The sequence below is a fragment of the Urtica dioica genome, chromosome 6 (assembly GCF_054948205.1).
Source record: "Urtica dioica subsp. dioica isolate 48M chromosome 6, U.dioica_male_clone48M_v1_H2, whole genome shotgun sequence".
NCBI lineage: Eukaryota > Viridiplantae > Streptophyta > Magnoliopsida > Rosales > Urticaceae > Urtica > Urtica dioica.
In genome coordinates this window covers 44,079,237-44,099,631 of record NC_142761.1, presented here as the reverse complement: position 1 = coordinate 44,099,631, position 20,395 = coordinate 44,079,237, and the positions used below count along the sequence as shown (strand labels likewise).

At 34.1% G+C, this 20,395-nt stretch overlaps 2 protein-coding genes across 5 annotated transcripts; both read left to right on the top strand.

Moving 5' to 3' along the window:
• Nucleotides 1–1,371: 1,371 nt before the first annotated feature.
• On the top strand, nt 1,372–8,972 carry LOC149394488 (zinc ion binding/nucleic acid binding/hydrolase). Of its 4 annotated transcripts, none has more exons than XM_089617595.1 (15): nt 1,372–1,622; nt 1,762–1,909; nt 2,208–2,683; nt 2,779–2,883; nt 4,020–4,284; nt 4,461–4,523; nt 4,661–4,735; nt 4,855–4,967; nt 5,892–5,962; nt 6,040–6,127; nt 6,221–6,361; nt 6,447–6,670; nt 6,786–7,059; nt 7,416–7,649; nt 8,505–8,972. In XM_089617595.1, exons 1-15 carry the CDS (start codon nt 1,524–1,526, stop codon nt 8,946–8,948), a joined length of 2,820 nt encoding a protein of 939 aa, XP_089473721.1. In that variant the 5' UTR covers nt 1,372–1,523; the 3' UTR covers nt 8,949–8,972. The 4 variants fall into 4 exon arrangements, with proteins under 4 accessions (XP_089473721.1, XP_089473722.1, XP_089473720.1 ...); XM_089617596.1 differs by having other exon boundaries at nt 1,373–1,622; nt 4,020–4,188; nt 4,849–4,967; XM_089617594.1 differs by having other exon boundaries at nt 1,373–1,622; nt 4,849–4,967.
• A 5,598-nt stretch (nt 8,973–14,570) lies between these two features.
• Nucleotides 14,571–19,118, top strand: LOC149394487 (putative WD repeat-containing protein C2A9.03). The gene is made up of 10 exons (XM_089617538.1): nt 14,571–14,846; nt 15,267–15,392; nt 15,609–15,776; nt 15,890–15,976; nt 16,276–16,410; nt 16,896–17,006; nt 17,344–17,435; nt 17,539–17,644; nt 17,816–17,902; nt 18,500–19,118. Exons 2-10 carry the CDS (start codon nt 15,270–15,272, stop codon nt 18,911–18,913), a joined length of 1,323 nt encoding a protein of 440 aa, XP_089473664.1. The 5' UTR covers nt 14,571–14,846; nt 15,267–15,269; the 3' UTR covers nt 18,914–19,118.
• Nucleotides 19,119–20,395: the final 1,277 nt, after the last annotated feature.

Genomic DNA, 20,395 nt, shown 5'->3' with positions numbered 1-20,395 from the left:
TTAATGTTATAGCAACGTTTTTTCAAGATGGGAAACATCACTCTTACTTGAAAACGATACATGGGGTTTAAAGCCAACAAGTTGGGACAAAGAGCAAAGTCTCAAGTCCAAGACCAAGATTGAGGACTTAGTCAAAACCCATGCCTTCACCTACACCTTGTCGTAGAAACTCACTTCACATATAGTATGCGGCGACCCATGCCCTTGCGTGTGTATGTCCGCTTGCTCACTTCCTGACACAAGTCAAAGACCACGACACCAAGACCCCAATGCTCCAAGGCCTCCATCGGCATCCTTCGTGCAGATTACATTCATACCATTTGAAGAAGTCATTGTCACGCACCTCGCAAGGGAAGACCTTTGCTAAAGCCTTGCCTCATCACGAATGCTAATTCCACCACCCTAATTTCTCATTCCTTCCCTATGATAAGCCCCAAGATCCCGCGTGTTGAGGATGGGCTGTTCTCGCACCTCACGCGCCGAAAATTCATGTGCGACAAAGACCCGACAAGACCAAGCTCCAACGTGTCGTGGGCCCAAAGGCTGCTTTAGCTCCACTCCTTTTGCAAACCAAGACACGGTGCCGAGCTTAGTGCTTGGCCAAGCTCCGTCATTCGAGTCCCTCGTGTCTAGTTCATAACAAGCAATTTCAGTCCTCAAGATGAACTGATCCTTACCGCCCCTTGTCACCAAGCTGAAGACTATTCCTCGTGGCCTACTCTTCATCCACCTTGTCAAGGACCCATCACACCTCGACCAAGTGAAAAAGACTCACCACGAACCCAAGTTTTTGTCCAAACTTCCTTATTGATGATCTCTCTATTAGTCATCAACCCAAAATGGAGGAGCACTTGTCCTTGCTTCCTCGGCCAAGATACCTCCTAGTACCAAGCTTCATGAGTTCCTAAAAATACCCCTTTTAGTTCAAATTGAAGCAGGTTTTCTCAACTTTGCAAAACTTCTTCTATATATATAAATAGATTTAAATCCTTGGAGTCAATCTTAGACCCCACCTCGCATTAGCAATGAGATTGATCTCGGAGAACGTGTCGAGAGAAAATTCTTTCGCAACCCTCTACTTCAAGTATGTCATATATCTTATGTGTAAGACGACGAAAATCTCTTTCCGACGAGACAAAGACTAAATCGAACAAACTAGGTTCTAATCGACGAGCATTGACTTAGCATTAACATTATATATGTTTGTTTTCAATTTTTTTTTTTATTTACTTGGGTAAATATGATTCATAAACATAGAGAGAAAGAGATAGAACGGTATGCTTTGGCTATTTAAAATAAATAAATAAATAAAAATTACCAATCGACTTTTCTACGGTGCAAAATACCTTTTAGGTGATTTCACACATAAGGTGCGAAGCACCATATAATTTCCCCACTTGGCGGGACGAGTCTCTCTTTCTTCTTCTTCGCTACGCTCGTCTTCGTCTTGGCTATAAATACAACGCTAAATCCCTTGCAAATCTCCAGACGCAGTCACACTCACATCAACAAATCAGGTTATAATGCTCCGAGGTAGAGAGAGCTTGATACGTTTGGTCGGAAAACGACGGCGTTTCCTTCCCAATCGCGAATCTCTTCTTTCATATTCTTCTTCGATTCAGGCAAGCCATTTTTCATTTTTTTGCTCTTTTAAAAAAAAAAAAAATTATTTATCGCTTTTTATTTTCATGCTTTTGGCTTAGAAGTGTCCGATAATCGTTGATAGATTTGTTTCCGCTTTTAATTTTTTTTAATTTTCAGAGCTCGATTAATGTTTGTCCGGATAAAGGCGGGAAAGTTGGATTGATTGAGAGTTCCGTATGCTCTGAAATTGCGAATGAGGAATCGGTTTGTCCTGTTTGTGGCGAAAAAATTAGAGGGAACAACTACTCTATTAATTCACATCTAGGTATGGTTTTTCTCTGACTTTGATTCTCATGAATTTGGGTTTTTTTTTTTTTTTTTTTTTTTTTTTTTCTGCTGTGAAGTATTTGGTCTATAGGTAGTGAGTAAAAGTGGAGATTTTCTAGAAATGTTTGAAAACATAACGTAAAATGAAAATGATATAAAAGAAGCGCTTTAACATTATACAAAAATGTGTTTGTTGGTATCTAAAAGAGTCATTTTTATTTATTTATTTGTTGTTAATACTTTCTCTGAATGAGATTGTTTGAACTGAATAACAGGTCTTTGATCCTTCTCTGCAGATGTGTGTCTTTCGAGAGGAACGAAGCGAAAATTGACTCAGCGCACTCTTCTCGAGATGAACTTTTGCTCTCCGTCGAAAGTTCAAATTCTTTCGCCCCAGAGAAGACAGCTAGTGAATAACCGCGATGAGGGTAAAGGTATAGTAAGAAACGGTAGCTGTGAATTGTCTGACTTTAACGGTGTCGAAGAAGATGACAGTAGTTTTGAGTCTGTTGGGAAAAGTCAAACAGAAGGTACATGTAAAAGCCCAATACGTGATAATAATACCGATGATAGTAATGAGATAAACTGTTCGTTCATAAAGGATGAAGGGTCTTTCACTGACACTGCGATAATGCTCGAGAGCTTATCTGATGTGCTTCTTGAAACTTTGATTGTTGGCCGTAAGTTTGTTGATGATAAGGAAATCAGTCAGGGTGATAGGATTTTGCTTCTGAGAGACCCTTTAAATGCTAAGGATTCTAATGCTGTCAAGGTTTGTTTCCATATTTTTATTCCGAGCCTTTTACGTTTGATATTCTTCCCCAGTTGTCACGATGCTGAGGCATTTGCAAGGTTTTCTTTGATTAGGTTGTTTCAGCTGATTCCAAAGACCCTAAAGTCCTGGGTTTTCTCCCTCGAGAATTAGCTCAACATATGTCTCCATTAATTGACAAGTACTGCCTAAGCTTTGAGGTAATTGAAAAAATCTATTGTGCTTATGTAACCTTGTCCTTAGGTATGATCACAATGTCTGAAGGAGTTACACTTAGGTAAACAAGGAAAGCAGTAATGACAAGGAAAGAAAATCAAAATCTCAAAATACGTGATTTGGCATTTTGGTTAATTTTTGTAGTCAATTTCAAAAGTACTGAAGACGTGATTTTGCATCTGGCTTCTGGGTTACATTTGTGCATGCTTGTCGTAGTCACTCATTTTTAAAGCACATACATATCATGGTGTTTTGTTTTGCTTCTCAGGTCACAATATAGGTATTGTTCGCGGGTGTCATAAATAGAAAATACATTAGCGAACATCTTTATGCACTTTATCTCAATTTACAGAAGGGCTTATTTCTAATTCCGAAGTGATTTATATGACTCTGAATATTTGGATCTTCTTGTGCATTTTTTCTAACAAAAAGCCCATATCAGTTGCATCGCAAACATATTACACCATTTTAAATCTCTTACATTAACAAATATCAATGTGTAGCTGTTAAGAAAATTATTTACAACTAATTCTTAAAATCTTCTGCTTTTTTCGTTATTTTTATTTTTTATAATCGATTGCTAGATTGTTGGAAATGAGGTATTTAAAGCTAGCTCGGATTTGTTTCATATTCAAGTAGAGTTGCAAAGTATATAAAATGTTAGTTATGTATTTATTTCAATGTATTTGGCTTAATGATTTATAAGAACAGAAGTACTCTTGAATTCCATCGAAAGTTACTTAAAAGTTTGTATTGTCCAAAAGACGTACTTCACAAAGTGTTTAACACTTAAGTGGCCATCCCTGTTCTTTATCCCCAGTTTCAAATTCACTCAAGAACTGCTCATGACATTTCTCTTACATATAGCTATTGGATTAATAGTGTGAATGGCATTAATTTTTTTAATTTTTTTTCCCTTCAAAATGCTGCAAACAAAGACTCCCCCGTAAGTGTTTTGAAGAGCTTTTCAGCCTCTCCTCTGTGTTCTGATTTTTTTTTTTTTAATATTTCTTTTACTTAACCCGATCTTGTAGAGACTGGGCTAGTGCCATTTAGGCTTGTAATTTCTTGCTGGTTAACAATGTTGTAAATGTTTATTCCTTTGTGGATGTTCTTACAGGGACAGGTCACTGCTGTTCCAAAAACATCCCTTGAACATGTTCCAGTTCAGCTATTTTGTCACAAAGAAGGCTTGGATAAAAATATAAAAAATGACAACATGGAGCTTTTCAGATATATATGGAGAAATGTTCTGCAGGTTATTGAATCCTCAAAGAACCGTCAAACAAGTACAACAAAGTATCAACAAAACTTCTCTCTTTTAGTTCGAGAAGTTTTGCGAAGTAATACTCATCTGTTTATAGAATCAGAAAGAGATTTATTGGGTATGGATTAAATGTTTTTATTTAAAATACGACTCTTTTTTGTAACTAGGCTTTCTGCCTCTGTTAATATAAAAGATTTTTGTTTCGAAAATAAAAAATATGACTATTTTGATACTTCTGCAGTATTGTTTCCGGCTACAACAACTTGTGATTGTAAATGTATTTTATCTTGACAGAGTCGTTCAGTTCCTTTACAGACGACAGCCAGAGGCTTTTTGTCCGGCTTTACACACGAAAAGGTTTAATATATCTGGAAGACAAACCTTCTGTATTTATTTTTTTATTTTTTTGTATGTTGGGACGATTCCTTATTTCTTTCGTTGTTTCACCAGTGTTCCATTTTCTTTACCTTGATATTGTTTCTCCATATGAACAGGACCATGGTTTCGGGTGTCAAATATTTCTTACCCGGAAATATTGGATCCTCAAAGAGCAATAGAACAGCTTTCAGGTATCGGATAACACTGCTTGTACACATTAGATTACACCGTTTACAAATTGTACCTGATGATTTTAAGTTTGAGGCTAAGTACATATATATGTTGCTCTTTTCATGCTTTGCAGGAACAGGCTACATGTATTACATCGATAATACAAATAAATATAGTTCTGAGTACATGAGCGAGATCTTGAACGTGCTCAATGTGGCTGAACTTCGAGAAATTATGTCCGTACTTAAGCAGGTTAGCATCTACCGATTTCACTTGTAGTTGGCATACAAAATTATTCAGCCTCGTAGTTGTCATATTCAATGGGGTTCATGGTTTTTGTGCTTGGATTTTCGTGTCAACATATATTATATTGGGCACCGCTTTTGAATTAATGTTAAGAGGTGTAAGATGCTCCTCAAACATATTTTATCCCTCAAAATTTGTTACGAGGGTATTATCTAAGCTGAAGCGATCCTGGATCCTTTTAAAATGATACTGAAAGATGCTTAAACAAGAAAAATATCTTTTTTTTTGTGCTGCATATTGTATTTTCTCTAGCAGATGTCTTGTATTTTGTATTATTTGATTTTATCAAGGGAAGTAATTACAGTAGTCGTCATTCCTCAAAGAAATATTTGAATATAGCAATGCTTTACTGGTTGATGTTAGTCCATCCTTGCATAGAATTATCAGTGTCGGAACTAGATAGACGAATTGAATCTTAAGATTTTATGCTTTCCATGGAGTGCTTTGGGTGGATCCTTCTAGATTTGGTTGCATCCCTAGTTTATGCTCCTAAAGTAATGAATTTGGCTTCTGATGACTGCACAGTAAGAGATGTACTGTGTGGACAGATACGGGTCAAACATTCGAGTAATCAAGTTCATCTAGTCCACAGATCGAAGTCACTGACTGTGCATAATGATAGGACCTATTAATCCTTCAATTTCCTTGCTGCTATCTTCTACTTGTTTGTTTATTAAGAAACCGAACTAAACTACACAAAATAATAAATGCTGTCTAGAATTTATGCATTAATTATATCTTCTGTTTAGTGATAATTTTATACTGTGTATTAATTAATTTATGCATGTGATATTATCTTCTGTTTATGTTGCTTTGTGATGGAATTGATAGTGGTCACTTATCATATTCTTGTATCTATGGAGGTTTTAGAGATGTAACTACGGCACAAGAAAGCAGGATTTTGTTGCGTCTCTCCTTTCTTCATATCGAGATGGATTGTGGTATAGATAATTTTGTGTCTGAATGGTTATAAAAATTGATTGTGGCAATTACAACTCGTGTTTGTTTCACTTTGCAGTCCAACGTTACAAAATTTAATTTTTGAGAGAACAGGTGGCTGTGTTAGAATTTCCACCACCGCGGAATCTCTGTTTTGGCGTGTTGAGGTCCAATCTCTTATTGTTTTATCAAACATAGCAATCCAATTTTTTTTCTTCGGAAATTCTAAAAATTTTCTCTGGATTTTTTGGTCTTTGCAGAGGCTTTTCTTTCTAAACGGAGAGCAAGATCTGTCGTCGTTTCTATTAGCGGACTTGGGGATAATCAAATACCCGACTTACAACTGCATAATAACAGAACCAATTTTCTCAGATCGAAATGATCTACTTGCATATGAAGAGGTTGTACTTGTTGAATAATTTCTAATGGTTACAATTAGAGGAATAAATTTGTTGCATTTAACACATTTGATGGTTTACCTTCCAGTCTATCGAAGTGGCACAAATGATTGACAAAGCTCTTGATGAACAAGACAAGGAATCGGTGTTTGGATGCATAAAGATAGCCGAGTCTCGTATTTCTAATACATCAGTAAAAGAAACAGACACATTACCCGAATCATCGGTAACCTTCCGTTCTTGCTTTTCAGCACCGTGGGTCTACAGTAAAATCCTTACCTTAGGAGCTTCTTTCCTTGAGCAAGAGCGTAGGTAGAGATTTCGTATCTCTGCTTTTCGTTTTCGATTTTGTTTCTAAAATCAACACGGGATGAATCTTTGACTATAAATTTCTTGAAGCTTAACAAAGGTCATGTATTATTCTCAGGTACGACGAAGCAATACTCTTGCTAAAATTTCTGATACGACATGTGGGTTTTGGTCGTAGAAGAGGATATTGGATACTTAGGCTGTCGATTGATTTGGAGCATATTGGATATCACGACGAGAGCCTTTCGGTCGCCGAAAGTGGATTAAAGGACACCTGGGTTAGAGCAGGCTCTAGAATGGCTTTGCAAAGGCGTATCCTCCGCTTAGCAAAGCCACCGAGGCGATGGAAAACTCCTAGTTTCGCAAATTCCATTAAAAGGAAGATCAAAGAGGTAAAAAAAAAAAATCCTTTGCTGGTCCAAGCCTTGAACCGGTCTTTTGGTTGTAATTTCGGTGCGTCCCTTACTCTTCTGTATAAAAAAAAAGGTCCCCGGTTATTTTAATTCCTTAGATATGTGGTCAAAATGTTGTTCGAGTTCTGATGATGTGGAACAACTTTTTGTCCCATTTAGTCCCGTCTTTTTTTTATTATTTATTTGTTTGATTATATTCGAAAGTTAAGGAACAAGCCACTTTATAACGGCTACTTTTGTACATTAAAAAAAATAAAAAATAAAGTAAAAAAAAGAGAGTTCTTATAATAATGAAATTTCGACAAAAACACTAATTGTTTTGTTGGATTACATAGGTCCATGTTCGAGGGAGGCCTTTGAACTGTGTGAGCGGTGCAAAGAGCAGGTTCTACGGAGACGACGGAGAACAGTGTGGGGTCGAACAACTTGCTCTGCAATATTACGCCGGAGAAGGAGGCGAGTGGCAAGGAGTTCATACCGAGACTGGCATTTGGTTGACTATTTTCGGACTACTTTTTTGGGATGTTATCTTCTCCGACGTACCCAATGTCTTCCGCACCAAATTTCAGGTATTTAATACATATTTTTATCTGGACTTGACAGTTAAAATTGCATTTGATTTTCATGCTTTGTTTATTTTTCTCTTATGCATTGGTAAAAGTAGAACAGTCCTAACATAAAAGAAGCCAGAACTTATTTTCTTTTCCAATTAAAATTACTTGATTATTATTGTTATTATTAGTGTGAATAGAAGTGAACATTTCGTTAATAGGTAGCTACTAAATCGACACCAATAGCAAGTTCAATATTTAAGATACGAATGGCACTTAAAAAGTTAATACATGTATAAAAATGACGAGAAAAATTCGAGAGCGAATGTGCAAAGCTAAATTTCAGGTATTTTTTTTTTATCTGTGAAATTCCAAGGCAGAGTAAGAGAGCTAAAATAACTTGACAATTGAAATTTCTGTTTATTTTCCTATTTTTATCTATTTTCTCGACTTGTTAAATAGCGTATTCATTGCTTAGGTGCACTTTTTAAAACACTGAAAATTTTGGTTAAAAGCTAACCGAGAGGTTAATTAATTGGGTCCATTAGCTATATAGCCATATTTAATGTTTCACATTGCTATATAGTCAAAGTTTCGTAAATTCACGTCCATATATTTACACGTGTAAATTGACGTAAATACCCCACCATTTTATTTCAATGAAAGGGCAAATCTTTATGGATATTTATCTAAGATTTACAAAACGTTGACGATATAGCAATCTCAAACATTTTAGTTGACTAATTACCTAATTTTTTTGTAATTAATTAGGTAAATAAATGTTCCTAGGGAACTTTTTGTGAAGTAATAAATAAAGACGATTGGAAATATGTATTCGACTATTTTCTCTCTTTTTTTTTCTGAAAATTGCAGACCGGTCCCTTGGATTTGGACATGGATAGCTTTTACTTGGCGAGGAAGAGCCAAATCGAATCTCAGCTGCAGAGAATCGAGCAAGGCATGGCCGAGGAAATCGTCATCACGTCGTGGGAGACTCGAACCGGAACGGCTTGTAGGGGAGTCAGGTGGGACCTACACACGCTGACCGATCTCCGTGCTGCCGTGGCCTGCATCGGCGGGCCCCGCCTGGCCTCGCTGTGCCGACACCTGGCGCAGGACTACCGTAGCTGGTCCAGCGGGATGCCGGATCTGCTGCTCTGGCGCTTCCACGGCCGATTCGGACCCGAAGCCAAGCTCGTCGAAGTCAAGGGTCCCAGGGACCGCCTCTCCGAGCAGCAACGAGCCTGGCTTTTGCTTCTCATCGACTGTGGCTTCGACGCCGAAGTGTGCAAAGTCGGCCCCGAACAAAATTCTTGATGGAAGAGAAGTATATATATATATGTATATGTATATGTATATATATATGTATATGTATATATATGCAAAAAAATTAAGAAAATAGCCAACTTAAACGTTTGATATTGCTAAATAGCCAACGTTTGGTAAATCTTAAGTAAATAGCCGTAAATAATGACGTGACCTAATATATGGAGATGGTTATTTATCTAAGATTTACGTATGTAAATACATGAAAATTGTTATTTATTTAAGATTTATCAAGCGTTGGCTATTTAGTAATGTCAAACGAAGTTGGATATTTCCCTAATAGATCGGGATGTGAGTTTTTTTTGTTTTTGAAAAAAAAAAAACCGGGACCACGATTCTTCATCGGCATTTGTGCATTGCACATAATTTGTCATGAGCACCCATTCCATGTTCTACAATTTCACGTCAATTGAATTATTATCGAGTGGATTAGATGCTGTGTACGGAGATGTATAATATAAATTGAAAATTCATTTTCTAGGGTGTGAAACGGCACATAATTCAATTTCTAAAGGGAATTTATCATAAATATGGAAAATGTGTCTTATGGTAGGTTTAAAGGGTGTCTATTAGAGTATTTAAGTAAAATTGTATTTCTATTTCGAGTTTTTAATTTTTGCAGGTAAATTGAATTAGACTCATTAGTCATTATTCCATGTTGATGTATATGGGTTTTCTTCAACCTTAATTCTGTGTATGGAAACTAGAATTCTGTATGAGATAATAAATGAAAATAAATATATAAAAAAAAATGTTTCAATATTTAGGACTTTTTCTATTTTTTGTTGGGAAGGGAAATACGAGATTAAAAAAAGGAAGTGAATAATTGTAAAAATTTACCAGTAAAAATCTAGATTTCGATTCCTATCAGACTGGCGAAAGTACATTGTAAATACTGTATGTTTCCCTGCTAATTTTTCTAGCTTTACTCGCCTCTTCTTTTCACTATCTTTTAGGTTCCGTAAAATTACATGTAAGTCATGAAAAAATATGACAAAAAAAAGAAGTCAGAAAAGAGACTTCATATACATCAACATGGAATAATTTTCACCTTTCAGTAGGTCTGGTCTTGTCTTTTTTTCTTCTCATAATTAATCTACGCTTTAACTGTTTTACTGATGATGAAATACACGAGCATGGCTTCTTTTTTTTTTTTTTTTTTTTTTGAAGGACACGAGCATGGCTTAATCGTGCTTGAAAATGGAAAAGAAAAAAGTGCAAGGCATTTCTACTTTCTCCATTGTAGCCTCATAGGTACTTGAAAAAGCATGCATAACTTTTTTACCATTCAAATAGATTACAGTCACTCATATATTTGGCGCAGAGCACTATGGTTTAAAAGTGCTTCGTTGGAGGGTTTAATTGGATAAAAATTCACCAATCAATCACTACCAAAAACTTTGGAGATATTTTCTCTCTTTTTCTTTTTGTCGTTTTTTTTATATCTCGAAGCCTTTGTCTTGTAAAAGAGGAAAGTGGAATGATGCGAAACAGATAAAACTAGTTTTATAGTTTATTTTCGTTTAGTCTTTTTATTATTAGTTTGAGTGAAATCAACATAAAAAATAAAAAATAAAAAAAAAAATAAAACTATTGGAATTATATTATCCTTAAAACAACATAAAACTTGAATCATTTTGAAATTTTCGAATAATTTTGCTACAATTTTTTAAATTATAAACGAGTTATTTATTAAGTTTGTAAATTATCTCTGAGTGACCACCATTTTACCGTTTTCGCAGTCCATAGAAAAAACAAAAAACATGCCCTATGTTTTCTTTGTTTCTTTCACTCCTTTTTTTTTTTTTTTTTACAAATGGAAAGAAAGCTATATAATATTAATGAATATTAAGTTTAGACATTGACAAGTTAAGGCAATAAATATGGTCATCGCGACTAAAACTCCACGTACACATTTTTCAACTACGCAATTCCATACGCATGCTTTTGAGCATTGAATGGCATTACCTTATAAAGTGCGATTGATTAAAGTTTATAACATATAGTATATGATATAAAATGTTTCTCAAGTGATACATTTTGGACAAGAAAGATGTTAGCAAGAGAGGGTTGTTGGGATCTTTTTGGTAATCTCATTATCGTTGTCGTGTGAAATAGAAGCTCAATTTGAAATGACTTTTTCAACATTCTAAAACTAGTCATGATGTGCCCAAGCGAGATATATCTATAATATATATATTAAAATTTTAGTGTTATAAGTTACAACAAGTAACTGTAATAACGCCATAGGTCATGATAGGTTTTTAATTATTATTATAATTTTGTCCTCTAATGTAATGGATTTTTATATTGTATAATTTTCATGTACCATTATAGTTTCACTTTCGTGAGATCTCGTATTCAATGGATGATGATACTCTGGTGTTTTATACGTGTCTGGATTTTCTAGCATAAAATATACGTATGCTAAAACTTTATAAGTTTAAGTGTTTAACACATTATATATGGAAAAGTTTAAAAATTGGACACGATCACACTTTTTTTTTTTATTATTATTTACTATCCACGGTTTGAAATTATTGAAAAAGGATAATAACAAACTTTTAGTATGATTATATTTTATTCGTTTACATTTTCGTATATCTTGATTAACTAGTCTAAAAATTGGGTGATTCAAAATTTACAGTAATACCAAAAAAGGAGGTATGTTAGAGTCTAAAAATTGGGTGATTCAAAATTTACAATAATACCAAAAAAAAGGAGGTATGTTAGTGTAAACTTCATCCCTTAAATAAAATATAATTGTACGTGGACAAATTGACATGACTAAGACCATTTTAAACCTATAACACTAAAATAGTGTAAGTTTCACACCAAAATTGGTGTAAATGTCACATCAAACAGTGTTTTCATCTCCAACTCACAACATATAATCACACGCAAAAAAAATATTTTCTTTTTATACTTTTCAATGTTACTTCATTTCAATTGCATATTAACTCTTCTATCAATTTTTTATGTCAATAATAATCTTATTAAATATTATATTATTTTTTCTATATCAACAACATCATATTAATTTAAAATAATATTAAATATTATGTTAATACTACAAAATTAATATAAAAATAATCATCCTAAATTTAAGCGATAATGAAATTGGTGGTCTTCATCTCAACAATATATTGGGGTGAAAAAAGCAAAACTAGAAAGAAATATTAGTGAGTAATACAGTAGAAGATAGAGAGTTTAGTGAGATGGTTTAGAAAGAAAAAAAACTTGGAATGTAGAGACACCGCTATTTTTGTTATGAAAGATAATTTAGCATTTAGAAAATCAAAGGAAGAAGATAAAATTCTCTTAAGTAAGATAACCAATCCAAACGTATGTGAGCAATTTCGTGAAAGACAAATGAGCATTTTAAGAAGTAGAAATGAAACTTCTCAACAATCACAAGATCAGTTTCAACAACAAGGATGGAAATTTCGGCCAATACTTCAGTAATACCAGAGCACTCTGTTACTAGACTACTAAATAATAGTTTTTTTTCAAGTAATTTGTTATTTTAATTTTATTATGCATGCACTTGTATATTTTTTTTTTATATTATATCGTGTGTGTAAGTTTAATTTTTTATCGCGATTGTACTTGTATTATTTTTATTATAATTGGTACGTATTTTATTTGGTATGCATTGTGTTTAATTAATGCTATGTATATTTTATTAATGTTATCTTACTTATTAGAAGTCAAGGAGCAAGAATATGTCTCACGCATGATCTGGAACAAATTATCAAGACTAATTTCAATATCGTTGAAGAATCGGATCGAGTTGTACGTGTGTTGCAAGTTGGCGGGTGCACGAATGTTAAGTCGAGGACGTACGACATCTTCACAACTTAGTACTTCACCAATAGGTTCTGTTCAGAATCACATAGTGAGTCCGAACTCAGACTTTCTCAAATGAGAATACGTAAGCTGTGAAATGACATGTCTCATTTCTGGATTAAGGTAAGCATGTATCTCTTCGATGCATTATTAGTACACTATTTCATTTTGAATCTTACTTGTTGACTCATCTATAGTATATTCATAGTGTTTCGAATCTCTTCGATGGAATTTGAGGCACATAAAGTACATAAACTCAAATCGTGCTTTATCCAAAAGTTCATGAATGTTTAGATGAGAAGACTCTCACATAAACAACGTACTCTAGTTAACTAGCGAAACTAAAACTTGAGTTTTACAAAATTGTAAATATTTGATATATTTACAAAAATAGTCATAAACCAAAATAAACAGGAAAAATTTAATAGAATTGCCCTTACTAACAATAAATTAAAATAAAGAGAAAAAAAAAACTGAAATAAACTACCTAATTAACTTATAAACTTTCAAAATCCACAAAAATGGAAAACTCATTCAAGACTTCACACCCCAATAAAAAAAATTTATATTGGTTAATATATGTGAATGATCATTTATGAATGGATGTATCAATTCTGAAAAAAAAAGAAGATAAAATTAGAATATAACGAGCTTTTATGTCAACGCTTTGCTGCGGAGAGTTTACTATTGCATAAATAAATAATTAATAACATAATGAAAAATAATAATATGTTTTATCCCAAATGTACACATTTCATGGAAAAAGAGGAATTAGAAATGCATGGAGTTCTATAGATAATTCTTTAATGCCAGTTAATTCAATGTAAGGTAAGACCCGGCATAAGAAAATGGCTTTAGCGAAGAAAGAGATGAAAGTTTTCCCCCAATCGTACGCATTATATATACATCATGAGTTTGTTTTTAAATACCAAAAAAGATTTGACTTTTTATTTCATAACTAAATAAATCAAATTAGCGATAATTTAATGAAAGAATGTTATCAATTTAAATTTAGAGAATATTTAAATTTATGATCATAACTTGCGTCTTTTGTTAATATATTTTCGGTTACTCAAAATTTCATTATCTTCGTCATATTTTTTTCCGAAGACATTAAACAATTATATCATTTATCTACTCGTTGAGGAGCCAGTCCCGAAGATCATACACACATAGCTTTAAATATACAAAAAAATTTGTAAGCAAATGTACAACACCTCAAAAGACATATTAAAACCATGGGCTGTAGATTAATAAATGCTAATATTAACCGCAACAAATATGATAATCAAATAACGTATATTATACCATTTTCAATGACACCTTTTTAATATTTTTCAATGTCGTAATGATATAATATTTAGTTGGCAGCCAAAAAGAGTACACCATTAAATGATCTCATATAGAGAGAGAGAGAGAGAGAGAGAGAGAGAGAGAATACCATTGAAGGATCTTTGATACTTAACGTGACATTCACATTTCCAACAAATTTTTATATATAAATTAAAATAAAATATACAAAATTACTGTTCCTTCTACAGGATTTTTGTGGTTTACTTTTAGATAGATAGGATAATTTGACACATCTCTAAAATTAACTATTTTTGTCTAAAAACTGGTTTAGTAATTTCTTAAAAAAATAAAATTCCTAGGCTCTTTGACAAACAATGACACTAAATCAAGTGGGGCCCACAAGATTATTTTGAGAAGAAAGCACTCTTTTTGCCTGCTCTCCAAAATCCGTCGCTCCTCTTTAAATATAAATCCTTATCTTCAACACACCGCTCTCATTGCCTTTTACTATTTTCTCTTTAATTTTGATTTGTTTTGTTATCTCTCAACACAATCTTGCGCGCAAAGCGTTCGACGTATTTCCCCAAATAAGAATAATAACAAACTCCGAACTCCAAATCTCTCTCTCTCTCTCTCAGAACCCTCAATCCTCACTTTGATCCATCACAGCCATATTCGATACAATTTTGTTTTCTCGTCGGGACTGATTTCGAATTCGACCAAACCGAGGGAGAAGAACTAATACAGGTGATTTTTTTTTTTTTTGCTATCAATGTCTTTTTTAGTTTGTTGTAGCTTTCGTTTTTTTTTTCTTCTGATCACAAAATCGATTCTTCGTCACCGTACGTTTCCTCTGTGTATTAATTTATTTTTTTGGGTGCGGGTTTTGTGCTTCTGTATTGTTTTTATTCATATAGGTAGGAATGTTAATTAATTGCAAATTTTTTTTTTTCTCTTTTGGGTGCGAAGTCAATGATCTCATACTGTTGCATTGTTTTGATTGAAACCCATAGTTTGAAAGATAGGTATTTCATGGTGTTTAACCATATAAAAAATAAGATTATAAAAAAAAAAAGTGAAATTGGTATGATGTGATGGTCAATCTAGTTTAGTAGGAAACAGAAATTTAATTTTTTTTATTGATTTATGTAATTCGATTGGATACAGAGCATGTCGTACCAACAAGAGTATGAATTTGACTACATGGGTGACGAGGGTGAAATGGGAAATTTTCTAGACGAGGTGGACGAAGACAACAATGATCGAGTCGCAAGAAGCGATGAATACGAAATGGTTTGTTTTTATCGTGTTTTTCCAATCCCGGTTATGTTAGGAACTTAGATATTTATAGAATTATAATGATACTTAGAACTTTGACAGTAAGTAGATAATTGTTTAAATGATCAGTTAATATAGAATACTTAAAAGTTAATTTGGCCTAAAAAAAGTAAGAGGGTCATTAAGATGAATATTCAAGTTAACGATCTCGTGAATGATGAATTTTCGCAGCTTACTAAAGTTACAGACACTTCATCGTCTCAAGCGAGAAAGGGAAAAGATATTCAGGGCATTCCTTGGGGTAGATTGAACATGACGAGGGAAAAGTACAGATTGACGAGGCTTGAGCAATACCGAAACTATGAGAACATACCATTATCCGGGGAATCCGTGGATAAGGTTTTTATTTTTATTTTATAATTTTTTTTAAATTGATTTCTTTCCTTATATGCGAGTCCTTATTTTTTTGGGACGAAAGCATGACGAAAAACATCGTGTTCGTCGATTTTCAGGAATGCAAACAAGTGGATAAAGGCGATGACTATTTCGAATTTTTCTACAACACAAGACTGGTCAAACCGACGATCCTTCATTTTCAGGTTCGATCAGTATAATAATTTGCTTGGGTTGTATAATCTCGGACATATCTTTTGTTTTTAATGCTATATCTTGATTCGAAAAAATTTACACTTTTACAAGGCGGCTTTTTTTTTTTTTTTTTTTTTTTAAATGTAATTCGTTAAATGCTATTTCTTATTTCGGGTACGTAATCAATTTTGATATATGGGATGCTTAGAACAAGACATATCCCATTGGAGATGCTCTAACCTGATCTTCTTTCGCTATTTTTATATTATATATCTATGTATATAATAACATACTGTATGTTGTTATGCAGCTAAGAAACCTGGTTTGGGCTACGTCGAAACATGATGTGTATCTCAACTCAAACTATTCAGTAATGCATTGGTCTTCGCTAACGGGAAATTTGTCCGAAGTCCTCAACTTCTCGGGACATGTAGCGCCCACGGAGGTACTTTCCGCCGAGTTCTATTACAGTTCTAAGCTCTTAAGTGTTTGTTTGAAACCTGGGAAATTAAGAGGGAAAGGAAAATAAAATCCCTCATATTTTCATTTTTTTTTATGGAAGAAAAAAAATAGAAGGGAAAGGAAAATGGGAAGGGAAATAGGAAGGAATAAGTGTAACTGGATGAGTAGATTCTATTATACATGGAAAATATGGTGGAAAATTCAGTTCATCCGAATTTTGATATGTGGGACCCACGTTTCACTTTCCCCTCTTCTTTTGCTGTAATTTTTTTCATGACTTCCAAAGACAACATTAGATCTTCCTTCGTATTTTTCCTTTTTCCGTCGTGTTTTCATTTTTCCTAGGGTTTTCCAGTTTCCAAATAGAGCCTTAATAGTTGCTTTGGTTCTTCGAAGATTCACGTATTGTCTTATAACCACATTGAGATCGTTGTTTTGTTTAACGTATTCTTTTTTATTTTCGTGTAGAGGCACGCGGGGAATTTATTGGAAGGGTTTTCTCAGACTCAGATCAGCACACTGGCAGTGAAGGACAATCTTATGGTGGCTGGTGGGTTTCAAGGAGAGCTTGTTTGCAAGGTTTGTTTCCCTATATTATCGAGATCTTCTTGTTTGATCTTCATTCACTCTTGAAACAAAAGATTTATGGCGTCGGACGTCTTTTTATTTTATATTTTAAAGAAAACAAGGACAATTTATATTAATATTTGCTTGAGAAAGTTGGGGTACAGAGTCTAATCCCTGGGAATGTCGATATCACAGGTTGACAAATGACATTCCCGGGGATTAAAAATAAAAGAAAAAAAAACGATTTAAATAGAAGATTACAATGCGCTGGACCAGTGTCGGACGTCTTGTTAATATAATAGTTCAATTTTTTGATTTTTTTTACCTTACGTTGTTCGTTTTTATGCAGCGACTGGACAAAAAAGGAGTGAGCTTTTGCACTAGGGCAACATATGAGGATAATGCAATAACCAACGCTGTGGAAATATATGATGGCTTGAGGTACATCAAGCACAATTTTGAAGTAGTTTCTTATGATTTCGTTGCTTGCAGATTCTTTTAACGGAAGGCATTTTTATAAGTATTTTTTCTTATTTTGTTACAGCGGTGGAGTTAATTTCATCTCATCCAATAACGATTGTGGAGTGAGAGAGTATGATATGGAAAGGTTCCAACTTTCGAATCACTTCCGATTTCCTTGGCCGGTCAATGTAAGTCATGAATTTTCCCCTTTAGCTTGTAGTAAATGTACTTTCCAAAGATGAACTGAATCTTTTTGCTATTTTTTTTTCCGCTACTATTAATTTCTGTAAATGTAAAACAAATAAACAACATGGAGATTAAAACTATCAGCTAACTCGAGATCATCTCCTGAAATTCAGCACACATCAATAAGCCCTGATCGGAGGCTCCTTGCCGTAGTCGGAGATCACGTGAACGGATATCTCGTGGATTCTCAAAGCGGAAAGGTGAGTTTATTTTATTTTATTTATTTATTTTTTTTAACCTGATTTCTATTTTTGCTCTGTCTGTTTCCCCCTTTGAGAGCTTGTGTTTATGGCAATTTCTTACAAGTTTTAATTTTGATTGAAACTTTTATTTTTGTTTATTTATTTATGTATTTCGCTTTGCTTTTCTTAAACGTTTGATCTATATTTCATCTTTTTTTTTTTTTTTAAATAAAATAAAGTTATTTGTCATGCATGCATTGTCCTTGTTAATTACTTTCATAAATCACTAGTAGAGTATTTTTTAGAATATTTTTTCTTCTTCTTCTTCTTCTTCTTCCCTACAATGTCGGGTCATCAGGATTACACTGTTTAATTATAAAACCAATTGGCTATCAGACGGGTAATATAACCCATGACCCTATAAACCCTGTTTCCCTAAAATAACCTTTTAACAACTAGTCCCATTTTCAACCCTATTTTTTTCTTCCTTTTTCCCCTTAATTTGGTATTTTTTTTCTTCTTCTTCATCGAGACTACTCGTTTCGTATTTAAAAAAAAAAAATACGAAACCAAAATTTGACGGTTGCGTATATGTCTGTTCTCTGTTCCTTTCAGACGGTCGCGTCGGTGACGGGCCATCGCGACTTCTCGTTCGCGTCCGCGTGGCACCCCTCGGGGCTCGTGTTCGCGACGGGGAATCAGGACAAGACGTGCCGCGTTTGGGACGTGAGGAAGCTCTCGGCGCCGGTGGCGGTCTTGAAGAACAATTTGGGGGCGGCTCGCTCGATCCGGTTCTCGGCGGACGGCCGATTCATGTTCGTCGCGGAGCCCGCGGACTTCGTCCACGTCTACGGGACCCGCTCCGGCTACCAGAAGCGTCAAGAGATCGACTTTTTCGGCGAGATCTCGGGGGTCTCGATCAGCCCCGACGACGAGTCGCTCTTCGTCGGCGTTTGGGACCGGACCTATGCTAGCCTGATCCAGTACAATCGCAGGCACAAATACGGTTATCTCGATTCCTTCTACTAACATAATAGTTTAGGGTTTATAGATAAGAAGAAGAAGAGTAGAAATAAATACCTCTCGGTTTCATAGTTTTCATTTGGGTGTATTTTAAATAAGGGGTTTATTACTTTTGAAAACGTGAACATGGATCCGTGTACAGCAAGCATATGCATGGTTTCTATCTTTTAAGTTTTTATTTTATTTTATTTTATTTTATTTTTATAGTTTATAGGATTGGCTTGTCTCTGTGCCAACTATTTCGTACTAATCTTCTCCAAATATATAAGTTCTGCTAATTTTTAGGCTTGTGAGGACAAAGAGATTTTTTAGTTTTGAACTTCTGGTGAAAAAAGATCATAATAAATTAAGAAGCCTGACATTTTTGTGAATATCAGTTTTGAGAAATTTTGAGATATTAGAATAACAAAAAAAAAAAATCTAGTGGCATACTTGAGGTAAATCATGTGAAATAATAAATAAAAAAAATAAAAAAATCACGTGAAAATAATGAGCAATTTATGAAATATTTGAAAATTTGAGATATTAGAAAAATCACCATCTCTAGTGGCATACTTGTCAAATCTTCCTTGTTTGTGCGAAGTCTATTTGGTCTCAAGCTCAATAATACACAAATTCATAACAATTCCGTTCAAAAATTATTCTGAGCTTATAAGAGCAAATAAACCTAACCAAACATTTGCAAGGCGTTCGAAGAGCATACCATTCCGTGTTTGTCATTGCTAGTGCCTATTTAGCCTGAGAAACCGATTTCCGTGAAGGTCATAGTCGTCCCGAGCATTATTAAGCTCCTCAATCCGCGTTCTTAAAAGCCTAACCTATTTTTCTCGACTAGATAATCTCTTCCGCAAAGCCTATTTGTAATATGGGATATATACGAAGTTTATTTCGGAGAGATCTCGATCAGTCCCGACGAGGGCGTTTGTAAATATATTAAAGTGGTTATTTATTTAAGATTTACGAAAAATTTCGGAGAGATCTCGGACGTCTTGATCAAGCCTCGGCGAGGACGTTTGTAAATATATTAAAGTGGTTATTTATTTAAGATTTACGAAACGTTGATTATTTAGCAATGACAAACTGTAATTGTCGTTATTTAACTAATGAATGCAATTCAAAACATTAGCTATTCAATAATTTTTGGGCGAAATTTACAACAAAAGATAAATATGTAAATGTGCATCATACAAAAACTACCACGTGTGAATAATAAGCTGTGTTGAAACAAAGTTGGTAAAAGGATTAATACCTTGTCTAAATTATAATTTATTTGTTTCACGTGGTCAACTTAGCATGATTTATATACAATAAAATTGCTAAAAAAAAGCACAATTTCTACACTAGTATATCAAGTTATCTGGTCATTTTTACAGTTATTTTTAGGGGATCTTTCTAAAATATTGGTGAAATCTTTTATTTGGCGAGCATATTATAATGTCATATCCACTGCCATTGAACTTTACAGACGCAAGATCATTCAATCACCAA

What these genes read in the sequence shown, in the direction of transcription:
- LOC149394488 (XM_089617594.1), top strand. Translation starts at nt 1,524, where the DNA reads ATGCTCCGAGGTAGAGAGAGCTTGATACGTTTGGTCGGAAAACGACGG. An exon ending in CTCTATTAATTCACATCTAG is followed by an intron (nt 1,910 to 2,207) that starts GTATGGTTTTTC and finishes CCTTCTCTGCAG; the next exon opens with ATGTGTGTCTTTCGAGAGGA. An exon ending in TTATGTCCGTACTTAAGCAG is followed by an intron (nt 4,968 to 5,891) that starts GTTAGCATCTAC and finishes TGGAGGTTTTAG; the next exon opens with AGATGTAACTACGGCACAAG.
- LOC149394487 (XM_089617538.1), top strand. Translation starts at nt 15,270, where the DNA reads ATGTCGTACCAACAAGAGTATGAATTTGACTACATGGGTGACGAGGGT. An exon ending in GAAGCGATGAATACGAAATG is followed by an intron (nt 15,393 to 15,608) that starts GTTTGTTTTTAT and finishes GAATTTTCGCAG; the next exon opens with CTTACTAAAGTTACAGACAC. An exon ending in AAGGAGAGCTTGTTTGCAAG is followed by an intron (nt 17,007 to 17,343) that starts GTTTGTTTCCCT and finishes GTTTTTATGCAG; the next exon opens with CGACTGGACAAAAAAGGAGT.